This window comes from Balaenoptera ricei, chromosome 1 (genome assembly GCF_028023285.1).
Source record: "Balaenoptera ricei isolate mBalRic1 chromosome 1, mBalRic1.hap2, whole genome shotgun sequence".
NCBI lineage: Eukaryota > Metazoa > Chordata > Mammalia > Artiodactyla > Balaenopteridae > Balaenoptera > Balaenoptera ricei.
The window spans coordinates 137,763,201-137,787,117 of NC_082639.1; the positions used below are offsets into that span (position 1 = coordinate 137,763,201).

Sequence of the window (23,917 nt, forward strand, 5' to 3'; positions counted from 1 at the left end):
TTATGCTACTAACTATGTGAGGCTGGGCAAATTGCTTCATCTCTATGACTCAATTTACTTCATTTGTAAAATGAAAAGGACACACGGCATTTATTCTGAGGGCTATATGAGATAATACACGTAAATTACAAAACAGTACCTAATACACATATGTATGTTACTCTGACAGTTACAACTTTTGCAAATGCAATTCTCTAGGACAGTAATAATTTCCTGATTTTGATGCAAAATTCAATTGAAAATTAACATGAAATCTTTTCTTCTACAGTGTCTCGGACTCATTAGAATAGACAGTACTACTACTCATCTTGTGGTATTTGTAAGAATTTCAACAAGATATTACAACAAATTTTATACAAATAAACATCGGTGATTTCAATGGCCTTTTCAGCAATATACAGTTTGGCTTTTAAAAATATTGGGCTTGGGACCTCCCTGGTGGTCCAGTGGTTAAGACTTCACGCTCCCAATGGAGATGACCCGGGTTCGATCCCTGGTCAGGGAACTAGATCCCAAATGCCGCAACTAAGAGCCTGCATGTCACAACTTAAAATCCCGCATGCCCTAACGAAGATCCTGCAACTGAGATCCGAAGCAGACAAATAAATAAATAAATAAATAAATATTTTTAAAAATAATAATAAATAAATAATAAAATTAAAATTAAAAAATGAAAATATTGGGTTCAAAAAAATTACATAAAACCATATGATCATCTCAATAGATGCAGAGAAAGCTTTCGACAAAATTCAACACCCATTTATGACAAAAACCCTCCAGAAAGTAGGCATAGAGGGAACTTACCTCAACATAATAAAGGCCATATATGACAAACCCACAGCCAACATCGTCCTCAATGGTGAAAAACTGTAACCATTTCCACTAAGACCAGAAACAAGACAAGGTTGCCCACTCTCACCACTATTATTCAACATAGTTTTAGAAGTTTTAGCCACAGCAATCAGAGAAGAAAAAGAAATAAAAGGAATCCAAATTGGAAAAGAAGAAGTAAAGCTGTCACTGTTTGCAGATGACATGACACTATACATAGAGAATCCTAAAGATGCTACTAGAAAACTACTAGAGCTAATCAATGAATCTGGTAAAGTAGCAGGATACAAAATTAATGCACAGAAATCTCTTAGGTTTCTATACACTAATGATGAAAAATCTGAAAGTGAAATCAAGAAAACACTCCCATTTACCACTGCAACAAAAAGAATAAAATACCTAGGAATAAACCTACCTAAGGAGACAAAAGACCTGCATGCAGAAAATTATAAGACACTGATGGAAGAAATTAAAGATGATACAAACAGATGGAGAGATCACCATATTCTTGGATTGGAAGAATCAACATTGTGAAAATGACTCTACTACCCAAAGCAATCTACAGATTCAATGCAATCCCTATCAAACTACCAATGGCATTTTTCACAGAACTAGAACAAAAAATTTCACAATTTGTATGGAAACACAAAAGACCCTGAATAGCCAAAGCAATCTTGAGAACGAAAAACGGAGCTGGAGGAATCAGGATCCATGACTTCATACAATACTACAAAGCTACACTAATCAAGACAGTATGGTACAGGCACAAAAACAGAAATATAGATCAATGGAACAGTATAGAAAGCCCAGAGATAAACCCACGCACATATGGTCACCTTATCTTTGATAAAGGAGGCAAGAATATACAATGGAGAAAAAACAGCCTCTTCAATAAGTGGTGCTGGGAAAACTGGACAGCTACATGTAAAAGAATTAGAACACTCCCTAACACCATACACAAAAATAAACTCACTAACACCATACACAAAACACCATTAGAACACTCCCTAACACCATACACAAAAATAAACTCAAAATGGATTAAGACCTAAATGTAAGGCCAGACACTATCAAACTCTCAGAGGAAAACATAGGCAGAACACTCTACGACATAAATCACAGCAAGATCCTCTTTGACCCACCTCCTAGAGAAATGGAAATAAAAACAAAAATAAACAAATGGGACCTAATGAAACTTAAAAGCTTTTGCACAGCAAAGGAAACCATAAACAAGATGAAAAGACAACCCTCAGAATGGGAGAAAGTATTTGCAAATGAAGCAACTGACAAAGGATTAATCTCCAAAATTTACAAGCAGCTCATGCAGCTCAATATCAAAAAAACAAACAACCCAATCCAAAAATGGGCAGAAGATGTAAACAGACGTTTCCCCAAAGAAGATATACAGATTGCCAACAAACACATGAAAGAATGGTCAACATCATTAATCATTAGAGAAATGCAACTCAAAACTACAATGAGATATCATCTCACACTGGTCAGAGTGGCCATCATCAAAAAAATCTACAAACAATAAATGCCGGAGAGGGTGTGGAGCAAAGGGAACCCTCTTGCACTATTGGTGGGAATGTAAATTGATACCGCCACTATAGAGAACAGTATGGAGGTTCCTTAAAAAACTAAAAATAGAACTACCATACAACACAGCAATCCCACTACTGGGCATATACCCAGAGAAAACCATAACTCAAAAAGAATCATATACCACAATGTTCATTGCAGCTCTATTTACAATAGCCAGGACATGGAAGCAACCTAAGTGTCCATTGACAGATGAATGGATAAAGAAGATGTGGCACATATATACAATGGAATATTACTCCGCCATAAAAAGAAACGAAATTGAGTTATTTGTAGTAAGGTGGATGGACCTAGAGTCTGTCATACAGAGTGAAGTAAGTCACAAAGAGAAAAACAAATACCGTATGCTAACACATATATATGGAATCTAGAAAAAAAAAAATGGTCATGAAGAACCTAGGGGCAAGACGGAAATAAAGACGCAGACCTACTAGAGAATGGACTTGAGGACATGGGGAGGAGGAAGGGTAAGCTGGGACAAAGTGAGAGAGTGGCATGGACACATATACACTACCAAATGTAAAATAGATAGCTAGTCGGAAGCAGCCGTATAGCACAGGGAGATCAGCTCGGTGCTTTGTGACCACCTGGAGGGGTGGGATAGGGAGGGTGGAGGGAGGGAGACGCAAGAGGGAAGAGATATGGGGATATATGTGTATGTATAACTGATTCACTTTGTTATAAAGCAGAAACTAACACACCATTTTAAAGCAATTATACTCCAATAAAGATGTTAAACAAACAAAAAAAAGATTACCTAAAACTTCAGTTCCTAAAACCCAAAACTATGAAAATCAAACACTTTTTGTAACTTTTTGAAGTGAAAACCTGACCTGAACAGATTCGATACCGTTTATCTCACTGACTGCTAACATGCATGCTTCAATGCTGAAATATTAATGTGCTTGATTATATGGAACCGCGTTTTACTCCTCCCTCCAGTATATGTAATATATGGCATATGTACTGTGTTACCTTTCTAAATTGGGGAGGGAAGGGTATGGGGGCACAGACATAACACTACATAATGAAACACATCTGACTCTAAAGGTTTCCCAAAAAGGTTATGAAAACCTATATATCATACAAGCTTTGGATTTACTTCAGGAACGTAAGGGTAGTTCAATAATAAAATTATTGGGCTCCAGAGTACATATCTATGATCTTTAGGAAAAAGAGATTCAATTTATTCTTCAAAGAACAGAAGTTATCAGAGTATTTCAAATATCCAGGAAAAACTTCCCCCAACACCCTTTGTCCCCTTTTAATGGTAGATGGTTAGAAAGGGTTGTAGATATACAGTACATAGGAGGACTGTATGAATCTAATATTATGCTGCCTTTTAAAAGGTCTGTAATTCCATAATATTACTAAAGTTTAAAAAGAAAAGCAAAAGGGCAATTCATTTTAAAGTTTTCATTGTAAGAGCTTCCTCAGGGAGAAACTTACTGCTGGCAGATGTGAAAAGCAAATGTAATGGAAAATTTCTGAAAGATGGAACAGGTCTGAATCTACTGCTTTACTGCCTTTGGAAGTAAATAATTTGCTTGGTAGAATTTCAAAAACAGAATAATAAGCTCAATAGAAAAAGACTGACAAAACTCATTTGTCTCCAACAAAGCTAATAAAAGTCCCAGTTTGTTAGGCTAAGTGTTGCATTTGACTCCGTTATATTCTAACCACTTATCAATGAGTGGGAATAGTTATAATAGTTACAATTTAGTTATAATTCGCAGAGGAGAAATTTTTAATTATCAGATGATGTAATTGCCACAAATCTTAGTGTTACAAAAACCCAGGTCTCTGAAATCATCTCAGAAAAAAGGTTTTAAAAACAAAGAAAGCAGAGGAAGCATTCCAAAAATAGCAACAAAAGATTCAAAGGTAGAGGATCTGAATGGGAAAAATATACTGGAACTTGGGTAGGGGAGAGACAGTAAACAGCAGAAATAGAAAATGGTGACAGCACATGAAATTTTATGCTTGCATTCAATTATGCTTATATCTAAGCTAGGGTTACAATGTATAGCTTTGGTTTTCCCAGCCTCTTCCATCCCTGACCTCCCAGAATCAAGGTACACCTATAATAAGCAAAGGGGTGAAAAGTTTCCTACATGACTCTAACCTGAAAGCGCAAAAGGCCATAAGCAAGAGGGTCTAATCACAGTAATACGATTGGAATCAACAGGGAATGGTTGTTAAATACCAGTAACTTGCTTCCTTCCAAGAAACTTAATTTTAACTGTTTTGGCTCTCTCAAGCCCAGGAACATAACTCGAGGCATTTTTAAGACATTACAGAAGGATATGTAACTTTACAAAGTGGAGAGTAAAATAAATAGAAAATTTTACCCTATCTTCCCCAAAGATGAAATAAACTTAGGATAGTTATAAAACTTTAGTGTTGAATGTCAGAGCTTTCTTTTATGAAAAAGAAAATAAGTATATCTTACTCAGAGATTTTTAAAACATGTCAGTAATACAGACATATTCACTGCCCACTAAACCAGTATTTACGTATTTTTAAAGTATGATCCAGGCCTACATGTGAATCTCAGGAACTCACCTCAGACCTAATGATCAGATTTTGGGGGTGGGGTTCAAAAATCTACATGTCAAACAAGAGGTTTGGTTGACACTCATGCACATCGAAATCTGTCCTATTCACACCTCAGATTTCAGAATTAGAAAGGACTGGTAGTATCTTCACCAAGCAGTGACAATTACAGTTTATAACAAGAACCCAAAGATGTTTTTCAAAAATCCTAAAATACCTACTCATCAAACATAATTACTAAAGTTTTAAAGTTAAATGCATTTTGATTATTTTAATTACTGGAATCAAAAAGTCTATTTACACCACATTTTAAGCAGAATAATTAATTTGACAGCATAACTTATTTTCCGTCCTTTATATAACCATGTGAGCAGAGTTCTAGGGTCTGTCATATTCACAGCTGTATCTCCAGTGCCTAAAACTGTGTTTTATAAATGCCTGATACACCTCCAAAAACTGGCTGAGTGACTGAAGAATTCTTCAAATATTCTAAATAAAGGAAATTGAACTATTTCAAAAAAATTTTTCATTACTTGCTGCAATTCTATTACCTATCAAATTAATGAGAAACTACAGATGTATGAAGAGTACCCTTTACATTATTGCCAAGGAAATTTGTTTTCTGTGTTGTGTTTCTTTGTGTTTGTTCAAGTTGAAAATTCCATAAGATTCTTCAGTATCCTCCATCGCCTATGGCATCCTCTGCATGGTATAGGGTCAGAGTTAAGGCAAGTAATCCTCAGTACTCGCAACAATAAATGCAAGTGTAGCAGAGATTTCTTAAGATCTGTTCATAATCATCTAACCTTGGAAATACAAGTCCCCTATATACGAACCTTCAAGTTGCGAACTTTCAAAGATGCAAACATGTGTTCGCATGTCCAATCACATAAGTTAGTTCACGTGTCTGTGACAGTGTACACTGTCACACGCATGCCTCCTCTATAAGTGCTTGTGCTTTTGTGTACTTTACTGTACAGTATTATATAGAGTACAGTAGTACAGTATCTTTATTTCAAGCCCAGGATGTCCAGAAGCAATGGTAAAAGCAGTGGTGATGTAGCTGGTACTGCTAAGAATCACCAAGAGAGACAAGAGGAAGAAGTAGTAACTGAAGAACCGAAGAGATTCACGATACAGGAAATGGCAAGGGGATTTTCTTTGAGGAGGCACTGTTAGTTTTTGAGGCATAGGACCTGAATGTAGAACAGTACATGAAGGTTGCAGCTACCGTTCAGAATGCAATCCAGTGCTACCGTGTCATCTATGACAAGAAAAAAAGAGCCACTACCCAGACATCACTGGATTGTTTTTTCAAGAGAGTAGAGAGAATTGAATCCAGCAAGGAACCAGAACCTTTGCCATCAAACTCAGGAGTGAGCAGCTTGCCCTCCGACTCCTATTGCTGATGATCCTTCAGCTCTACCATCTCCCACCTCTTCTCCCTCCTCCAGTCAGTAACTCTTCTTGCCTGTTCCCTTGATGTCAGCCCCTGTATGCCAGGTGTTGTACTGTACTACTGTACTTTTCAAGGTACTGTACTATAAGATGAAAAATGTTTTCTTTATTTTTTGTGTTTGTTTTTTATGTATTATTTGTGTGAAAAGTATTATAAACCTATTACAGTACAGTACTATATAGCCGATTGTGTTAGTTGGGTACCTAGGCTAACTTTGTTGGACTTAACGAACAAATTGGACTTACGAATGCTCTCTAGGAACGAAACTCGTTCGTATGTAGGAGACTTACTGTACGGAAAATAGTGTCAGACTGTGTATGGAGAATTTCCTATATTGTATAATTCCCCTCCTGGATAAAGGGAAATAAATGTTATATTAAAAACTCTTTAGGTTTATGTAGAAGATTTGTTTAAAATATATAATAAATTAGGGACAAATCTGTAAGGATTAGAGTTAGACTTGACGGTAAGAACATTTCAATTCCTAACGTTTTAAAAACAGTTATCTTAGGAAATGCCCCGGCAGTCCAGTGGTTAGGATTCCGCGTTTTCACTGCCAAGGGCCAGGGTTCGGTCCCTGGTTGGGAAACTAAGATCCCACAAGACACGCAATGTGGCCAAAAAATAAATAAATAAAAGACAATGAAATAAATAAATAAATAGATAGATAAATAAATAAATAAAAATTAAAATAAAATTTAAGAAGTTATCTTCCCAAGTAAAACAAAGCAGTTAAACCAATAATAATTGCCAAAAAGTACCAAAAACTTAAGCATTAATATGTGAAGAAGAAGCCATTAACACTGCTCTGGTCAGTGGTCATAATACAGCCAAAGACCCAATATGCAATAACAGAGAAGATGGGTCCATTTTCATCCACTATACCAAAGAGCCATCCCTAACCACCAACCACCCTCTCCCCATCACACATTTTTTTTTTAATAAATTTATCTATTTATTTATTTATTTTTGGCTGTGTTGGGTCTTCGTTTCTGTGCGAGGGCTTTCTCCAGTTGTGGCAAGCGGGGGCCACTCTTCATTGCGGTGCGCGGGCCTCTCACTGTCTCGGGCTCTCTTGTTGCGGAGCACAGGCTCCAGGCGCGCAGGCTCAGTAGTTGTGGCTCACGGGCCCAGTCGCTCCGCGGCATGTGGGATCTTCCCAGACCAGGGCTCGAACCCGTGTGCCCCGCATTGGCAGGCAGATTCCCAACCACTGCGCCACCAAGGAAGCCCCACACATTTTTTTTTTAATGACTTGGGGGAGGGGGCATGTCACGGGGGTAAGTATAACTGCATAGAGCTGTGTGGGTGAGTTAAAGAGGAATTTCTTAACCTAGTCCAGGAGCCATTACACAATATCAAATTCCTTGAATTTTACTAGTTTATTCACTCAAATGATAAAATATACAAATTCAATTCACAAGGTACTAACTCACCATTATATTTATATATATATATATATATATTCTTTATAATAGTTAAATACTTCTAACATCCATAAAGTGACCCCTTGCTTTTTCCTTCATTTTGATTCATCTGGACCTTTGGCAAAAATGACAGACACACAGGGACTTCCCTGGTGGCGCAGTGGTTAAGAATCCGCCTGCCAGTGCAGGGGACGTGGTTTTGAGCCCTGGTCTGGGAAGATCCCACATGCCGCAGAGCAACTAAGCCGTGTGCCACAACTACTGAGCCTGCGCTCTAGAGCCCGCGAGCCACACCTACTGAGCCCACGTGCCACAACTACTGAAGCCTGCACACCTAAGAGCCCGTGCTCCGTAACAAGGGAAGCCACCACAATGAGAAGCCCGCGCAGCACAACGAATAGCCCCCACTCACCGCAACTAGAGAAAGCCTGCACACAGCAACAAAGACCCAACGCAGCCAAAAATTAAAATTAGAATTAAAAAATTAAAAAATTAAAAAAAAAAAATAGAGAAAAGCTCACCCTTGGCTGGATTCTTGGGAGCAGCTGGGGTGGGGTGGGGTGGGATAGCTACTTAAGAGAGAAATCCAGGGGAATTCCCTGGTGGCACAGTGGTTAAAGAGCCCACCTGCCAATGCAGGGGACACGGGTTCGAGCCCTGTTCCAGGAGGATCCCACATGTCGCAGAGCAACTAGGCCCGTGCGCCACAACTGCTGAGCCTGTGCTCTAGAGCCCGCGAGCCACAACTACTGAGCCCACGTGCCACAACTACTGAAGCCCGCGTGCTCAGAGCCCGTGCTCCAAAACAGGAGGGGCCACCGCGGTGAGAGGTCTGTGCACCGCAACTAAGAGTGGTCCCAGCTCGCCACGACTGGAGAGAGCCCGCGCACAGCAACAAAGACCCAATGCAGCCAAAAATAAATAAATTTATTAAAAAAAACAAAACAGAGAGGAATCCAGGAGGAGTTTCTAGGCAAAACACAATATAACAAAGGTACCTTAACATCCTGCTTGGGGAGTTAAATTCAATTCTAAAGCACAAAAATAGTAGGCAGGGTACACGGGATTATGGAAGGCCATGCAAAAGAGTTAGATCTAAACCAATTTACATGCAATGGAAAGTAACTGAACGATTTTAAGCAGGAAAGTAACATCAGATTTCTCACAATACACTGTAGAAGTATAATTAAAAGACCACTGCTCGACTCCATGAGATACTTGGGGTCTAAACAAGGCAGCAGGAAGAGAACTGACAGGATATGACAATTACAGCTAATCATGGTATACAGAAAACAAACTGACGGGCCATGGAAGCAACTTAAGTGTCCACTGACAGATGAATGGATAAAGAAGATGTGGCACATATATACAATGGAATATTACTCAACCATAAAACGAAACGAAGTTGAGTTATTTGCAGTGAGGGTGGATGGACCTAGAGTCTGTCATACAGATTGAAGTAAGTCAGAAAGAGAAAAACAAATACCGTATGCTAACACATATATATGGAATCTAAAAAAATAAAGAAAATGGTTCTGATGAACCTAAGGGCAGGACAGGAATAAAGATGCAGAGGTAGAGAATGGACTTGAGGACACGGGGAGGGAGGAGGGTAAGCTGGGACAAAGTGAAAGAGTAGCATTGTCATATATACACTACCAAATGTAAAACAGGTAGCTAGTGGGAAGCAGCCACATAGCACAGGGAGATCAGCTCGGTGCTTTGTGTCCCCCTAGAGGGGTGGGATAGGCAGGGTGGGAGGGAGACGCAAGAGGGAGGGGATATGGGGATATATGTATGCATATGGCTGATTCACTTTGTTATACAGCAGAAACTAATACAACATTGTAAAGCAATCATACTCCAATAAAGATGATAAAAAAAAAAAAGAAAAGAAAACAAACTGATGGGGGGTGGTAAGAGTTATATGTCTTTTCTTTTTATTTTCATTAAATACATAAACCTGACCATAAACCCAAAATCTAGCTAAGGGATTTAATGATCTTATTAAAAAGGTCCTCATTATAGAAAGAAAAAAAAAAAAAAGAATCCACAAAAAGTCTTTTTTTAAAGTAAACCAATTAAAAGAGAGACCAAAACATTACAGTGAGAAATAAAAAAAAAAAATCTGTCTGGCATTTAAATAATGAAGCTAATAATTATGAGGGAAAAATTATAATTCAACTACATGCTATTTCTTAAAAATAAAAAAAAAAACTTAAATATTGATAGTATAACATAACATTCTTCCCATGTTTAATTTCACATCCAAATCTTAAGGGTCATTTCCCAAGAATATTTAAAGCCACATCATTTTCCCAAGTGTCTCTCTCAAACCTTGAGTGATAATCAAATCACTTGTTTCAAGAAAATATCAAAACACTCTTTTGAAGAAAATATCATGTTTGTCTATTTTCCCATCTTCAACTGTTAACCAGTCTCACCTCTGCCCAAATCTCATTTGACAATAGTGTTCCATACGATTTTAGCGATTCAACGAAGTTTTCATAGACATCATGAAATCCTCTATCTTTTATGAGATCAGCTATTTTACTTTACAATACAACTACTTTCCTTCTCTTCCACTGATAAAATCCTATAAAATCCAATAAAATTCCACCATTTCCTCTCTCCTGGACCCTTGCAATGTTCCTAATGTTCCTCCTAGCTTCCAATGGCAGGGGGTTGAGAGGGACACAGAATCTCTATCCTCTACATGGGAACCCCAGTAAATATTTTAAAATCTAAAACAGATCCTACTCAAAACTCCCCCATGACTTTTTATTATCTCTTCACTTCATTCATGTGTCAGCTCTCTAATACATCTAATTTCCTTCCTAGGGTACTACCTACATGTTATGTACTACTACTATATTATATTTTTGCTTATTTAGCATCTGCCCCAACCTCCACACACACACCCCCCAAAAGGTAAGCTCCATAAAGGCAGGAAATTTGCCAGCTAGATTCAACACTTCAAACAGTGCCCAGTGCATCAGAGGCATTAAATAAACAGAGCCAGTTAAATGAATATAATACTATATTGTCAACAAGTTATTATAAGTCATCAATAAGATTAACAAAGACCTGGACACACAGACAGAAAGAAACACTACTGTTAAAGGCTGTGACAGAGAGTCATAGGACGATGAGAACCATCAGTTTATTAGAGAAGATTTTGTGGTATGACAACTTTTACTTGCCTGCATGCACTCACATAATAAATATTCCACTGACAAAGATTCCATGTATATCAGGAAGTGAATGTTAAGCTTAAAGATAATATCCCACAGCTGAGTCATTCCCAAGTGTTTCAAATAAAATAAAATAGGGACAAAAACAAGCTGAATTACACTGGTAAAGTGACCCCAGAATCACCTAGTACTTACGAGGATTCTCCATAAAATGGTTAATGAAAAATATCAAACATCCCAGGAATGTTCTTTAACTGAATATCCCTTGTGCCCCTTCCCCACATATTGCCCCAAACTAGATCTAAAATAGCTTTCCTGAACTGACACTGGCTCTGAAGGTGAGTGTAATCTCTAATACTGTCATTGGACTGCCTGATAATCCATGTGTTATCCTAAAACTATCTGTCTGAAAAGCTTACATTAGACCACTATCCTAAATGGATTAGCAAGTTAAAAACATGTAAAATTGCTCTTGCTTTGAACACAACAAAAAAGTTCAAATTCAAATTTTAGGTAGTAGATATTTCAAACAGAACTTCAGAGCTATATAGGGACCACAGACATTCACTATATTTCACAAAAACTTACTGAAGGAGGCCAGTCACTACTGCTACTCTAAAACCTAGGGGAACAGTCACGAGCAAGACAAATGTAATTCCTGCTCTAATAGAGGGTACAGAAGGGAAGACAAATTAATAATGGGGAGTTATAAAGAAAATACCAGGGATATCTAAACTAATAGATCTATCTAATGGCCTCATTTTAAATCTGGGGAACGAGATCTGCAAGAAAATTCAACCGGTTAGTGGAAAAATTAAAGGTATTAGTTTATCTAATTCTTCCCTAATATTACCATTTCATGTTCTCCAATTATAGATTTTTAATGTCATCTGATTTTAATTCAAAAAGTATTTAAAGCTGCCATTATTTTAAGAAATCCACCAAACTTTTAATCCAAAAGTGAATTCACAGTATTATAATATTCTACTCACTAACTGTCCCTGGCATGAAAATTCAAAGCATTAAGGAAACAGGCTATCTCAATCTCATTTCTAGATCATGACCTAAGTAATTTCTCAGGGGTTTTGTACATTACATGGAAAAGGCTCCCAAGGACTAATACCATATGTGCACTCTGCAACATAAATCCTAAGCAATTACAAGTTTCAAGCTTTGTACCTGTGTGATGGAGAAGGAGCTTCAAATTGAGGCACTGTGCTATCCTCACTGACAGGAGAGTATAAGCCGCTCATTTCCTGGAAGCACAATTATTAGAGTTATAGACACTCCAAAGAGAAGACGTATAAATCAAAAGGAGTTATGATATTATATTCCTTTCCAATCCCAGGTTTTATCAGTCCCTTTTTGCCTCAACACCCAAATTTCTCAAGGCTTCCTTTCCACAGAGTACAAAAGCAAGGATATCTGAAAGTTAAGAGACAAGCTTTTTCTATGATACACATTCTTAAAGAACCAGAAACACTTTAATAAATATTCATCACTAATGAAGCTACCGAATGCAGAAAAAGACAAATGTAAATAATTTGAATGAGTTGTACAGTACACTATGTGAACAGTGAACTAGCTAATCATTAATCCAGGTGAGACCCTATTGATAAATATTAAGATAAATATGACAGTATGGCAACTGGATCATTAGGTTCAACTCTCCAAAGTACAGAAAAACAGGATATGTCAGTCTCTACTTTAAAAATATTCTCTGCAAATATTAAGTAGCATTCCTCTTGATTCAAATATTAGCTTTCTAGTAAACAATGGATTAAACTCTAACTTTGATCATTAACTAGAGGAAAAGGCCTCCTAATAAACTATTACTGCATAAATTATGACTGTGACTTTCTATACAATGGAGACCAATCTCATAAATTTAATGCAGCAATTTAAAGGAAAAGCAAAAATTTCATGAAATTGAAAAATTACTAGAGACGTGAGAAATTCTTGATATCTTACTTCCACTCTTTTGATATCCTCTTCCAAAACACTTAACTCCTTCTGAATCTGCTCCAGTTGCTGTAGATTAGAGAGGAGGAAATAAAAAGCCTAAACCAAACCACAAAAGCATCACCACAATCATAAAATAACTTAACGTTTACAAAATGATTTCTAGGAAAATGTGCACTAATGGTTGTCAGGGTGAAAACTGCAGACAAAAAAGTGCTGTAAGTTCCTATGTTAAAAAGTAAACGTAAAGACTTAATATTTAAGAAAACAGTATTTTCTTTAATACAAGGATTGGCTTTATAATAAAAATATTAAAGATGAACAACAATGACAATATGACTTAATAAAAACAGAAGACATCCGAAGAATTTTCAAATTACCTCATTTAATTGTCAGCAATTAATGTCAGCATGTCAGTTAACCCCATTTTAAAAATAAAAATAAGTCTCAGAGATTAAATTCTACCACCCCAAAGCAATCACAAGTTAGCCTCTTAAGCACTTTTTAAAACATATTTAAGATAATGTTCTATCTTTGCTATCTTACCTACTGCACCATAACCTTTCTCCACGGCATTAAAATGCAAACATTTTAATTGTTGCATCACATTCAACAATATATTTAACCATCAGAGATTTAAGTTGTTTGCAAACTATGATAAGTAATTCTGGAACATATGAGTCTGCATTTCAAATTTCACTGATTATTAAAAATGAAATTATTCAATCAAAAGAAATAGTCAGCAAATCTTCACTGCATAAAACAAAACTGCTTTTCAGAAACACTATCAAATTTAAATTTCTATCACTATTACGTATAAGTGGCTGTCGTAATCTAACCCAAATATATTGAGCCAATTTTTAAAATGTAAAATAACAATAATGAATACTTATGTAATATTTATTGCCAGGTGTGAAATAGGAACTACTACACAGGAAAATGAAGCACAGAAAGGTTAAGTGACTTGTCCAAGATTATTCAGCAAATACATGGCAGACAAACAGATTTTTAAGCGCCTTTTCTTCTGTGGCAATACATACATAGTTGGTAACATATTCATTCAAATATTTGCCAATCCTAAGCATTTTGCTAAGCACTGTGAAGAACAGGATTTAGAAAACTCTAGCCCTTGCCCTCATGGAACTCAGTCTAGGGAAGATGGCAAAAAGTAAACCAACAGTTGAAATATCATAGAAAACATTATGATGCTATTATGTACAAAGAATTAAAGGTACACAGACTGCCCCTAACCTACATGGAAAACTTGGGGAGAGGGAAAAGGCAACTGGATAACTGAAATAGGATCTGAAATTAAATGAAATGCTGAGCCTTGAAGGACTAACAGTCATTTGCCAGGTGGAAAAAAAGTGGGAAAAGACAGAATAAACAGAGTAAATAATAATACACACAAAGACCTAAAAGCTATGAGAAAGAGAAATAATAAATCTGAATTTATGACAATGAATGAAATCACCCAATGTCAATCAGTATAGTCAGAAGAGATGAGAACAAAAACTGGGTGTAGGGAACACCAACGGTTAAGAGATAGGCAAAGGAAGAAGGAGCAGCTCTATGTCAACCATCAATAAGGGCAAGGGCAAAAGCCAGGAGAAAAGACAGCACAGTATCACAGAAACCATGGAGGGGACAGGGGGAGGGGGTTTAAAAAAAAAAAGTGATTAGCATTGTCAAATTCTTTCAATTCTTCCATCTACTTTAATAAACTTTACTCCACCCTAAAATTTTTCACACCATACTCCTAACTTAACTGAAACCTTGCTCTCCCTCAAGGACACAGTCTGCCTTGGAACTCTTTCAAATAAAAGTTGGTCAAGTGATAAATTCTCTCATGCCCCAGACTAGATGGGGACTTCCACTTCTACTGCATTCAATGGCCATTCCCAATAATTAGTCTTCCACTCTAACATAAAAAACACTCTGGTCTGGCTCAGTCCAAGCAGCCAAATCACTGTCAACAGATCTAAGACATCTACAAATATCCCAGTTATTTCCTATCATCACTAAATCCTTTTGCCTTTTGGTCCATAGCCATTTTCGACTCCACTGATCCTAACCTCTAATTCAGCAAAACATCCCATGGTCACCCCTTAACTTTTTTCATTTAATTAGCTTGAAATGCTCCACTGCTGAAATCCTTATTTAAACAAATGCTGACGGGGTCTTTAGTATGATTGTTTTCAAAACACATTTAAAGAGAAGGATGAAAGTAAACATCTAAAATATCAACATCCAGAGACAGCCAATATCACTTATGATACATAATACATATTTAAGATCAAATTAACAATTTTCATTCCACTTCTGCAATTGAAGTACCAAGAAAAAAAATCCAGTATCACCTGAAGTCTCAAAATACTAAATGCTAATGCCCAACCTTCTGAAGATAATGTCCCATCCTTCCAGTGCCCCAAAGCTTTGCTGAATAATACATCCATTACTATATATGAAGGCCGTATATTAGATGAACTACATAAAACTACCAATGTTCAAACAATTTTTACTTCCAAAAGCAGCAATTTCATATGGTTCAATTTAAAATAAAACAACCAAGGTACAAGGGCTGCCCTAATAAATACATAGGTATAGTGTATCGATAAAATGATGTAACCTACTTATGTGAAAAAGTCTGAAAAGGTGTCAAGACAAGAAATTTTTTCTTAAATTTCAGAGAATGGAAACTATTTAGAGAGCACATGTTAAATGAGGTGTTTACATTTCAAGACGAAATTCTGAAAAAGTTTAAAGCTCTAAATTATTAAGACATTGTGTTATTCTGATTTATAATAAGAAATACAGCCTCCTGTAGGGCCTCCAGATGGGGATTGGTTGTTAGGGGAACCAGCCATGTGATTAGAGGGTTGGAACTTTCAGCCCCACCTTCTAACATCCAGAGAAGAGAGAGGGGCTGGAGACTGAGTTGAATCAACAATGGCCGATCAATCATGTCCATGGAATGAAGCCTCCATAAAAAACACTAACTTAAGGGGTTCAAAGGGCTTCTGGGTTGGTGAACATGTAGGTTGGTGAGCACATGGAGATGCTTGGAGACTGGCACACCTGGAGAGGGTATGGAAGCTCCATGCCCCCTGAGTTGTATCCTTTCACCATAAACTGGTACTCTAGTAAGTAAACTATTCTCCTAAGTTATGTGACCCATTCTAGCAAATTATCAAACCTAAGGAGGCAGACATGGGAACTACCAATTTAGAGCCAGTAGGTCAGATGCACATGTGACTTTCTGGACTTGCAATTATCATCTGAAGGGGCAGCTCAGTCTTGTGGGACTGAGTCCTTAACCAGTGGAATCTGGGGCTAACTCCAGGTAGACAGTGTTAGATAGAACTGAACTGAATTGAATTGAACTGTAGGACACTCAGTTGGTGTCCAAAGAGAACTGGAAAATTGGTGTGGGAAATGACCTACACATTTGGTGGCCAGAAATATGGAGAGTGGTGATGAATAATGAAAACAAGTGTTCCCCTTTCAGGCATCAATATAAGACATTATAGTACGAGGAAATAGAAGAAAGACAAAGGATAACCATTTTAAAAAACAGAAAGAAAATTGGGTTAACTTCACTCTGCAAATATGTTTCATAAGCCAGAGAGGCAGAATCTAGAATAAAAGCATGAATCAGGGTCCAAGAATGTTTTGGAGATATATGAAGGAAGTCCATAAAGCTGAACTGTCATTATCTAAATGAAATTGATCACAAATTGGGAATGATAATAGACAAACCTCTGGATCAAATCTGCCTTAACACTATTACGAGTTTGGGGGTTACTAAAAATAATAATAATAAATACATAAGATGGAGAAATGCTACTTGAGAGCACAGTCTTAAGCCATCAAGCACTCTCTTAACACAGCACACTGTACCAAAACCCAAAGAAAATTTTTTAAAAATTTAAATTTAAAAAGTGAAGAAAGAAAGTCTCAGAATTCCTTAAGACTAAAACATAAAAGAATTCAAAAATAGAGCCCCCTTTTATTGACATTAGCTTTGGTGCAGGTAGGTATCATTGGCACTCATTTATTTGACCATCACTATGATTTGATAAAAATATGTTTAAGTATTAAATTCAGTATTTTGTTTTTTAGAGCTAATATAATTAGAATACATTATGGCTGCCAAGACTTCTTCAATTATCTGACATATTCAAAACTGAACAGAAGAATACTGATATACTTTCAGAAAAAAAGTTGGTTAAAAAAAGAGTAGCAAAATTAATATATGGATATAAAAACAAGAAAGCACTAAAAAAAAATTAAAAAAAAAAAAGAAAGCACTGTACACTGATTAGATCATCCAACACCCAAAACACCGACAACACCAAAAGCTGATGAACATGTGTGGCAACAAGAACTCTCATTTATTCTTGGTAGGAATGAAAAATTGTACAGCCACTCTGGAAGATAGTTTGGCAGTTTCTTAAAAAATTAAACATACTCTTATCGTATGATACAATATTACACTCCTTGGTATTTACCCGAAGGAGTTGAAAACTTAAGATTCCCAAAAAAAACATTGATAGCAGCTATATTCATAATACCAACACTTGAAACAACCAAGATGTCCTTCAGAAAATGAATGGATAAATAGTGGTACATCCAGACAATGGAATAATATTCAGTGCTAAGAAGAAATGAGCTTTCAATCCATGAAAAGACATGGAGGAAACTTAAATGCATATTACTACAGTGTGTATGGGAAATCTCTGTAGCTTCCTTTCAATTCTGTGAACTTAAAACTGCTCTAAAAAACAAAGTCTTTAAAAATATATAAATATAGTCAAGTAACCCTTAAAGAAAAAATATAAGAACAAAAAAAGAGAAAAGAAACATAAAACAAATAATAAAATGGCAGGCTTAAACTCTAAATTTACATTAAATGTAAATGGTCTAAATACAAAATTCTAAGACTGCTGAGTCAGGTGAAGTGAATGAAAAACCTCTGCTGTCTATAAGAAAATCACCTCAAATAAGTTAAGTGATATAACAAGGAACCAAAGACTCAGTAAGGATGCAAAAAATTCTCACCATACATTTAACAAACTTTACACCACACCATGCAACTGCAGGAAACACATTCTTTTCAAGCACAAATATTTCAAAATTTAATGAACTAACGGGTGATAATGCAAATATCATATTAAGAAAAACACTAATTATTTTCTGATAACAATGCAATTATAACAGAAATCCATAATTAAAAAAAAAAGAAAATCCCCACATCCAAGTAATGAGTTTATCTCTAAATAACCCACATGCCTAAGAAAAACTATAATGAAAATTAGAAACCATTTTGAACTAAGGAATAACAAACAAAATGCCATATCATAATTATTAGATGCAACTAAAAGAAAAATTGTGGCCTCAAATGCCTATACTAGAAAAAAGTGTGCCTACCAATATGTATATCCAAATTAACAAATTAGAAAAGAAACAACAAAATAAAACCAAAGAAAGTAGAAGGATGGAAACTGTAATATAAAGAGGGTATTAATAAAATGGAAAACAAAATAGAGACTATAAAACTGAAAGTTGGTTCCCAGATAAAACTCAAAATTGTTACATTTCTGGCAAGAACTGATCAAGAAGAAAGAGAGAAATGCACAGCACCAATAAGCAGAGTCAGGAATGAAAGACATCACTAAAAACTCTGGGGACATTAAAAACTTAGTATTAAGACCAAGCTAATACCAATAAATTTGAAAATTTAGATGAAACAGACAACACTTAGAAAAAGTATAACATGTCAAAAATGGTATGTAAAACAAAAATCTGAATAAGCAGTAACTGAATCAATACTTAAAAAGCTTCTGCAAACAACAGGTCCAGATAGCTTCTCCAGCAAAATCCTTAAACATTCAGCAAAGACATCCATCCTAGATTCTACAAATTCTTCCAGAAAATAGAAGAAGAGGGTACATTCCTCAACTCATTTGATAAAACTATCTTTATAACAAAATTGGACAAGATCAGTGTAAAAAAAAAAATTAAAGAACAACCTCATTAATGAATACAGATGCAATAAGGAAGGCAAGTAGAGCAAACAACTGTCCTGGTGGGGTTTCTAGAATGCAGAACATTCAGCGATAAAACTAGGATACTCTTGGGAAAATCAGGACAGTTGGTCACCCTAGGTGCAAAGTTGATTGATTTTTTAATGTTAAACCAACGTAATTATCCAGTTTAACATAATGAAAAATAAATATCATCTCAACTGCACAAAAATTTTGGAGAATACTCAACCCCCACTTATAATTTAGAAAAAAAAATCCTCTTAGGAAACTGGGAATAGAAACTTAGCTCCTTGAATGATAAAAAAAATAGCTACCAAAAACCTACAGAAAACATCATACCTAATGGTGACACGTCGAAAGCTTTCACTTTGAGATCAGCACCAAGACTAGGATGCCCCGCTATCACCACTTCTATTCATCATTGTACCGGATGTCCTAGCCAGCAGAGTAAGACAAGAAAAATAAATAAAGGATATAAGGATCATAAAGAAAGAAACTAAACTGTTATTATTTGCAGATGATGATGTGTACACAGAAAACATAAAATAATCTACAAATAAATTATTAGAATTAATGATTTTAACAAGGTTGCTGGATACCAAAAAAAGTGTCAAAATCAACTGCATTTCTATATACCAGCAATGAATAATAAGAAACTGAAATTAAAGACACAGACATCACTTACAATAGCACAAAAATGATTGAAGACCTAAGAACAACTTTAAAATAAAGATGTGTAAGAATAATACCCTGAAAAACATCAAAATTTTGAAGGACATTCTTAAGGACCTAGATATACAGAGAGAAATACCATGTTCAAAGGCTAGAGGACTCAATATTGTAAAGATACTCTACCAAATTCATCTATGGAATCAAAGTAATCCCAATAAAAATCACAGCAGTGTACCATGGAAATGTATCAGCTGGTTCTAATATTTATAGAGAAATACAAAGAGCCATGAATAGCTGAGACTTTCCTAAAAAAGAATAGTAACTTACTTTAAAGTTCTAGTATTTAATACAATGCGGTATTGCCAGAAAGATAGACAAACAGACCAGTGGAGCAGAAGAGAGCCTAGAAACAGACCCACACATGTATGGACACATGATGTATGACAGATGTGGTATTTCAAAGCAATGGGAAAAGGATGGACTTTTTCATTAAGGATGCTTGGACATCTGGACACCCATATGAAAAATTCCCAAGTAGATTACAGATGCGAGTATGAAAAATAAAAGGTAAAGATTCAAGTAGGTAATACAGCAAAATGTCTTCATGACCTCAGGTGGAGAAGAATTCTTTACCTAACATAAAAGGTACTAATTATAACAGGAAAGACTAATAAATTTGACTCTATTATAGACAGAAACTTCTGCTTATCAAATGACATCATTAAAACAATGGAAAAAGGAGCCCAATTAGAGGGGAAAAAGATCTGCTATAGATAAGTAGATAGAGAGATAGATAGATAGATAGATAGATAGAACAAAGAACTTTTATCTAGAATATATAGACAATAAACCAATAAGAAAATCAACTAAATAGAAAAGATGCACAAAGCTTTAAACAAGTACTTCACACATACACAAAAATCCCAATGGCCAATTCATAGTACTGTGTACTCAACCTCACTGGTCTCAGGGAAATGCAACTTAAAACCACAAAAAGATAGCAATACATATCCTAAGATTTGCTAAACTGAAAAAAGTCTATTGACACCAAGTACTGGCAAGAATATAGTGCAATAGGAACATTCCTACAATGCCTGTAGGAAGAGTAACCAATACAACTGCTCAGGCATTGTTTGGCATTATCTATTAAATTAGAAGATGTACATATCCTATGACTCATTAATTCCACTTCTACATATGTAGCATAGAGAGATATATGCCAATATATACCTGGATAAATATATAAGATAGTAAATAACATTGTAAACAGCTCAAAACCAAAAACAACTCACAAGTCCATCAACAACAAAAATGGGGTGTATTCATTTAATAGAATACTATACAACAACAAAAATGAATCAATTATAGCCATATACAACAATAGGGATGAATCTTAACACTGAGCCAAAGACAAGAACAAAACATTATATAATGCAGAAGTGCATTTATATTAGTTCAAAAGAAGAGACTTATAAATACTTAGGGATCAAAACAATAAAGAAAAACAGAGAGGTGATTACCATAAATATCAGAATATTGACTACCTAATGGGCAAGGGAGAAGGCTATAATCTGGAAACGGTAGGGAGGGAGCTTCAGGAGGCCTAGCAAAAATCTATTGTTTAATCAGGATGATGGTTACATGGATGATCACTCTACTATGAATCTCTAAACTGTAAATTCGTTTTACGAAGTTTTCTGTGCTTTATTTCATATAAAAACATTGTAAAATGCAATTCTTTCAAATATTCAAAATAAAATTCTAACAGCAAGATGTGACATTGGAACAAATACGTATGTTAAATCTGAAAAGCAGATTCTTAGTCTTGGTTTAGACTCATCATAACCGCAATTAAAAGTCAAGCATAAAATCACAAAGTTAATTTTCAAAGTCTGAATGTTAATCTTAGGAAAAAAAAAATCAGAAGCAGTAGTTTGTCTCCTGGTCAGTCTGTATTTTGCTTGAATAAGTTCAAGTATAAATTATACTACAGGAGATAAGACCTTTAACAACCATATTCACTTTGAGGATTAAACACACAAATATATACTTCATAATATATGCAAAAAAAATAACCACTCACTTCATTCTGTCTGTACTAAATCATGAGGTATTAATCAACTACATTTTCTAGACTGAAGTTTACTATTTCCAAATCTCTAGTGTACCTGACTCCAATCACGGAAAAATTTATGTAATTTAATCAAAGTAACTGGTAAGTTTTTAAGTCTGTTAACCTAGCTCCAAATTTTCGAAGTTTTAAAACTTTGTTAACCTAGCTCCTCAGAGTCCCTTGCGTAGTTAAACCTGAAATACTCAGAATCACTCAATTATGGATACACTAAAAACAAGAAAACCAAAATGTATTAATAACAGTATAATCATTGCATATTAAGAGGCACCAATATCCAGAAGTACTTGGAACCAGTATGTTTCTTGGTTAAATTGCCTACCATAAGAAAATATGATCCAAGAGAGAAAAGAAATCCATCATTCACAAGGATCTTATAAGATTCAAACTAAACTCAAGCTAAAAAATTCTAAAGCACAATTAACCCAGACATAATAACAAAAATATAGGAACACTGATACTAAGGGCCATATGATCAAAAGCAATATCATAGAAGGAGATATTGGAGGCCACCAGCCACCACATCAGAGAGAGGACAAATTAATATAACAAGGAAGAGCTATCGTTGGGAAACATTCTCCATTGATCTCTCCCATTTCTGTACATCTTTTGATAACTTTTGTTCCAAATTATCTTTTCAAGGATGTTTGTTTAGTGAACACCCTGGCAAGACAGAAATAGTGACTTCCTCCAGGAGAGAGGGCAGATTTGTTTTCTGATCAATAAAATAAAAATAGTGTCTCCCTGCAGGGCAAAGACTGAACAGATTTGCTAGTAGACCCCTTTAAAAGACTGGGGTATCCTAAGTTCAAGGTTCTTTGGTTGTAATATATATCCATTGTATATGCAGAATCTACCAAGGCCCATCTCTAAACCGCCCCTGAGGGACTTGCAGGTCACAAAGCTGATGCTGCCAGATATGCCATGAGTAATCAAGGCTTTATTTCCAACCCAGAAGTCTCATGTCTTCTGCCAGCATCTACGAAACTGTGGCGGGCTAACTTGTCAGCTTGCTAGTAAAAGTCCCAGAACGTTCATAGTTGTTTATTTTATAGTTATATGCTGCATCCTTCTTACCTGAGACAATTTCAAATCTAAATATATTGCAAGCATTAACAGACACTAGAGAAGTGTGAAAAACCTCAGAGGCTAATGAAAACCTTAAATAATTCAGATCATACATAGTGATCAGCCATTTCATTTAACCCCCCAGATTTCCGTATGTTTGGACTGTTCACTTAACTGATTCATTATCAGATAATTTCCTATGTACCAAATCTCACTCGATGAGTTCAAAGACTAAGGTAAAAAGAACCACATAAAACTAATGCAAAACAATTTCACATTCTGTTTTGAAAGGAGAGAAGGTATGTACGGAATATAAAAAATTATCACTTTTCCAAAGAATTTGCTATAGCAAAGACGGTTGAGTGTACATACTGAATTAATAATTTTGTTTCCGTATGCTATAAAATGTTCAGCTTTGTTACTCAAAGTGTGGTCCACGGACCAATAGCATCATCACCTGGAGCTTGCTAGAAATGCAGATTATCAGGCTCAAACACACACCCTCTTAATCAGAACTTGGATTCTAAGAAGATCCTCAGGTGATTCTTATGCAAATTGAAGTTAAAGTACCCACCAAAAAAATAAAATTAAAAATCAAGAAGAATATATAAAATTCATACTGAAGATAATTTTTAATAGACACTAAAACATTAAAATCACAACTGCTACCTCAGCAAAAGTTAAAGAAAAATACAATCATAAACCAGGTAAAGAACATTTAGCTATCAACACTAGCATAACACAGAAAAATCCAATCTGAACAAAGAAAAAGTTAAAAACAGACATCATGAATAGTCCAAAAAAAGGAGAAATATCAAACTAAGATAATGTAAAGTTCTGGCAATGCACACTTAAAGTACTTCATCAAAATAAGTTCTCATCTTTTTATTTTCAAAAATAATAAAGATGGCCTGGAACCTAACAAATATGGTTATATTTTTTTGAGTAAAAAATGTCCTAATTAGACA

At 35.6% G+C, this 23,917-nt stretch overlaps 1 protein-coding gene across 6 annotated transcripts in view; it reads right to left on the reverse strand.

Annotated features, from left to right (window-relative positions):
• COP1 (COP1 E3 ubiquitin ligase) overlaps positions 1 to 23,917 on the reverse strand; it is a 267,664-nt gene that overhangs the window by 178,456 nt on the left and 65,291 nt on the right. For 5 of the 6 annotated variants that reach the window (XM_059937005.1, XM_059937022.1, XM_059936996.1 and 2 more), the window contains 2 exons: positions 13,041 to 13,100; positions 12,249 to 12,325 (listed from right to left, as the gene is read on the reverse strand). The exons of the other annotated variant lie outside the window; for it this stretch is intronic. In XM_059937005.1, coding sequence (XP_059792988.1) covers positions 12,249 to 12,325; positions 13,041 to 13,100 — 137 coding nt within the window. The remainder of the gene's footprint in view (positions 1 to 12,248; positions 12,326 to 13,040; positions 13,101 to 23,917) is intronic. 6 annotated transcript variants of the gene reach the window in all.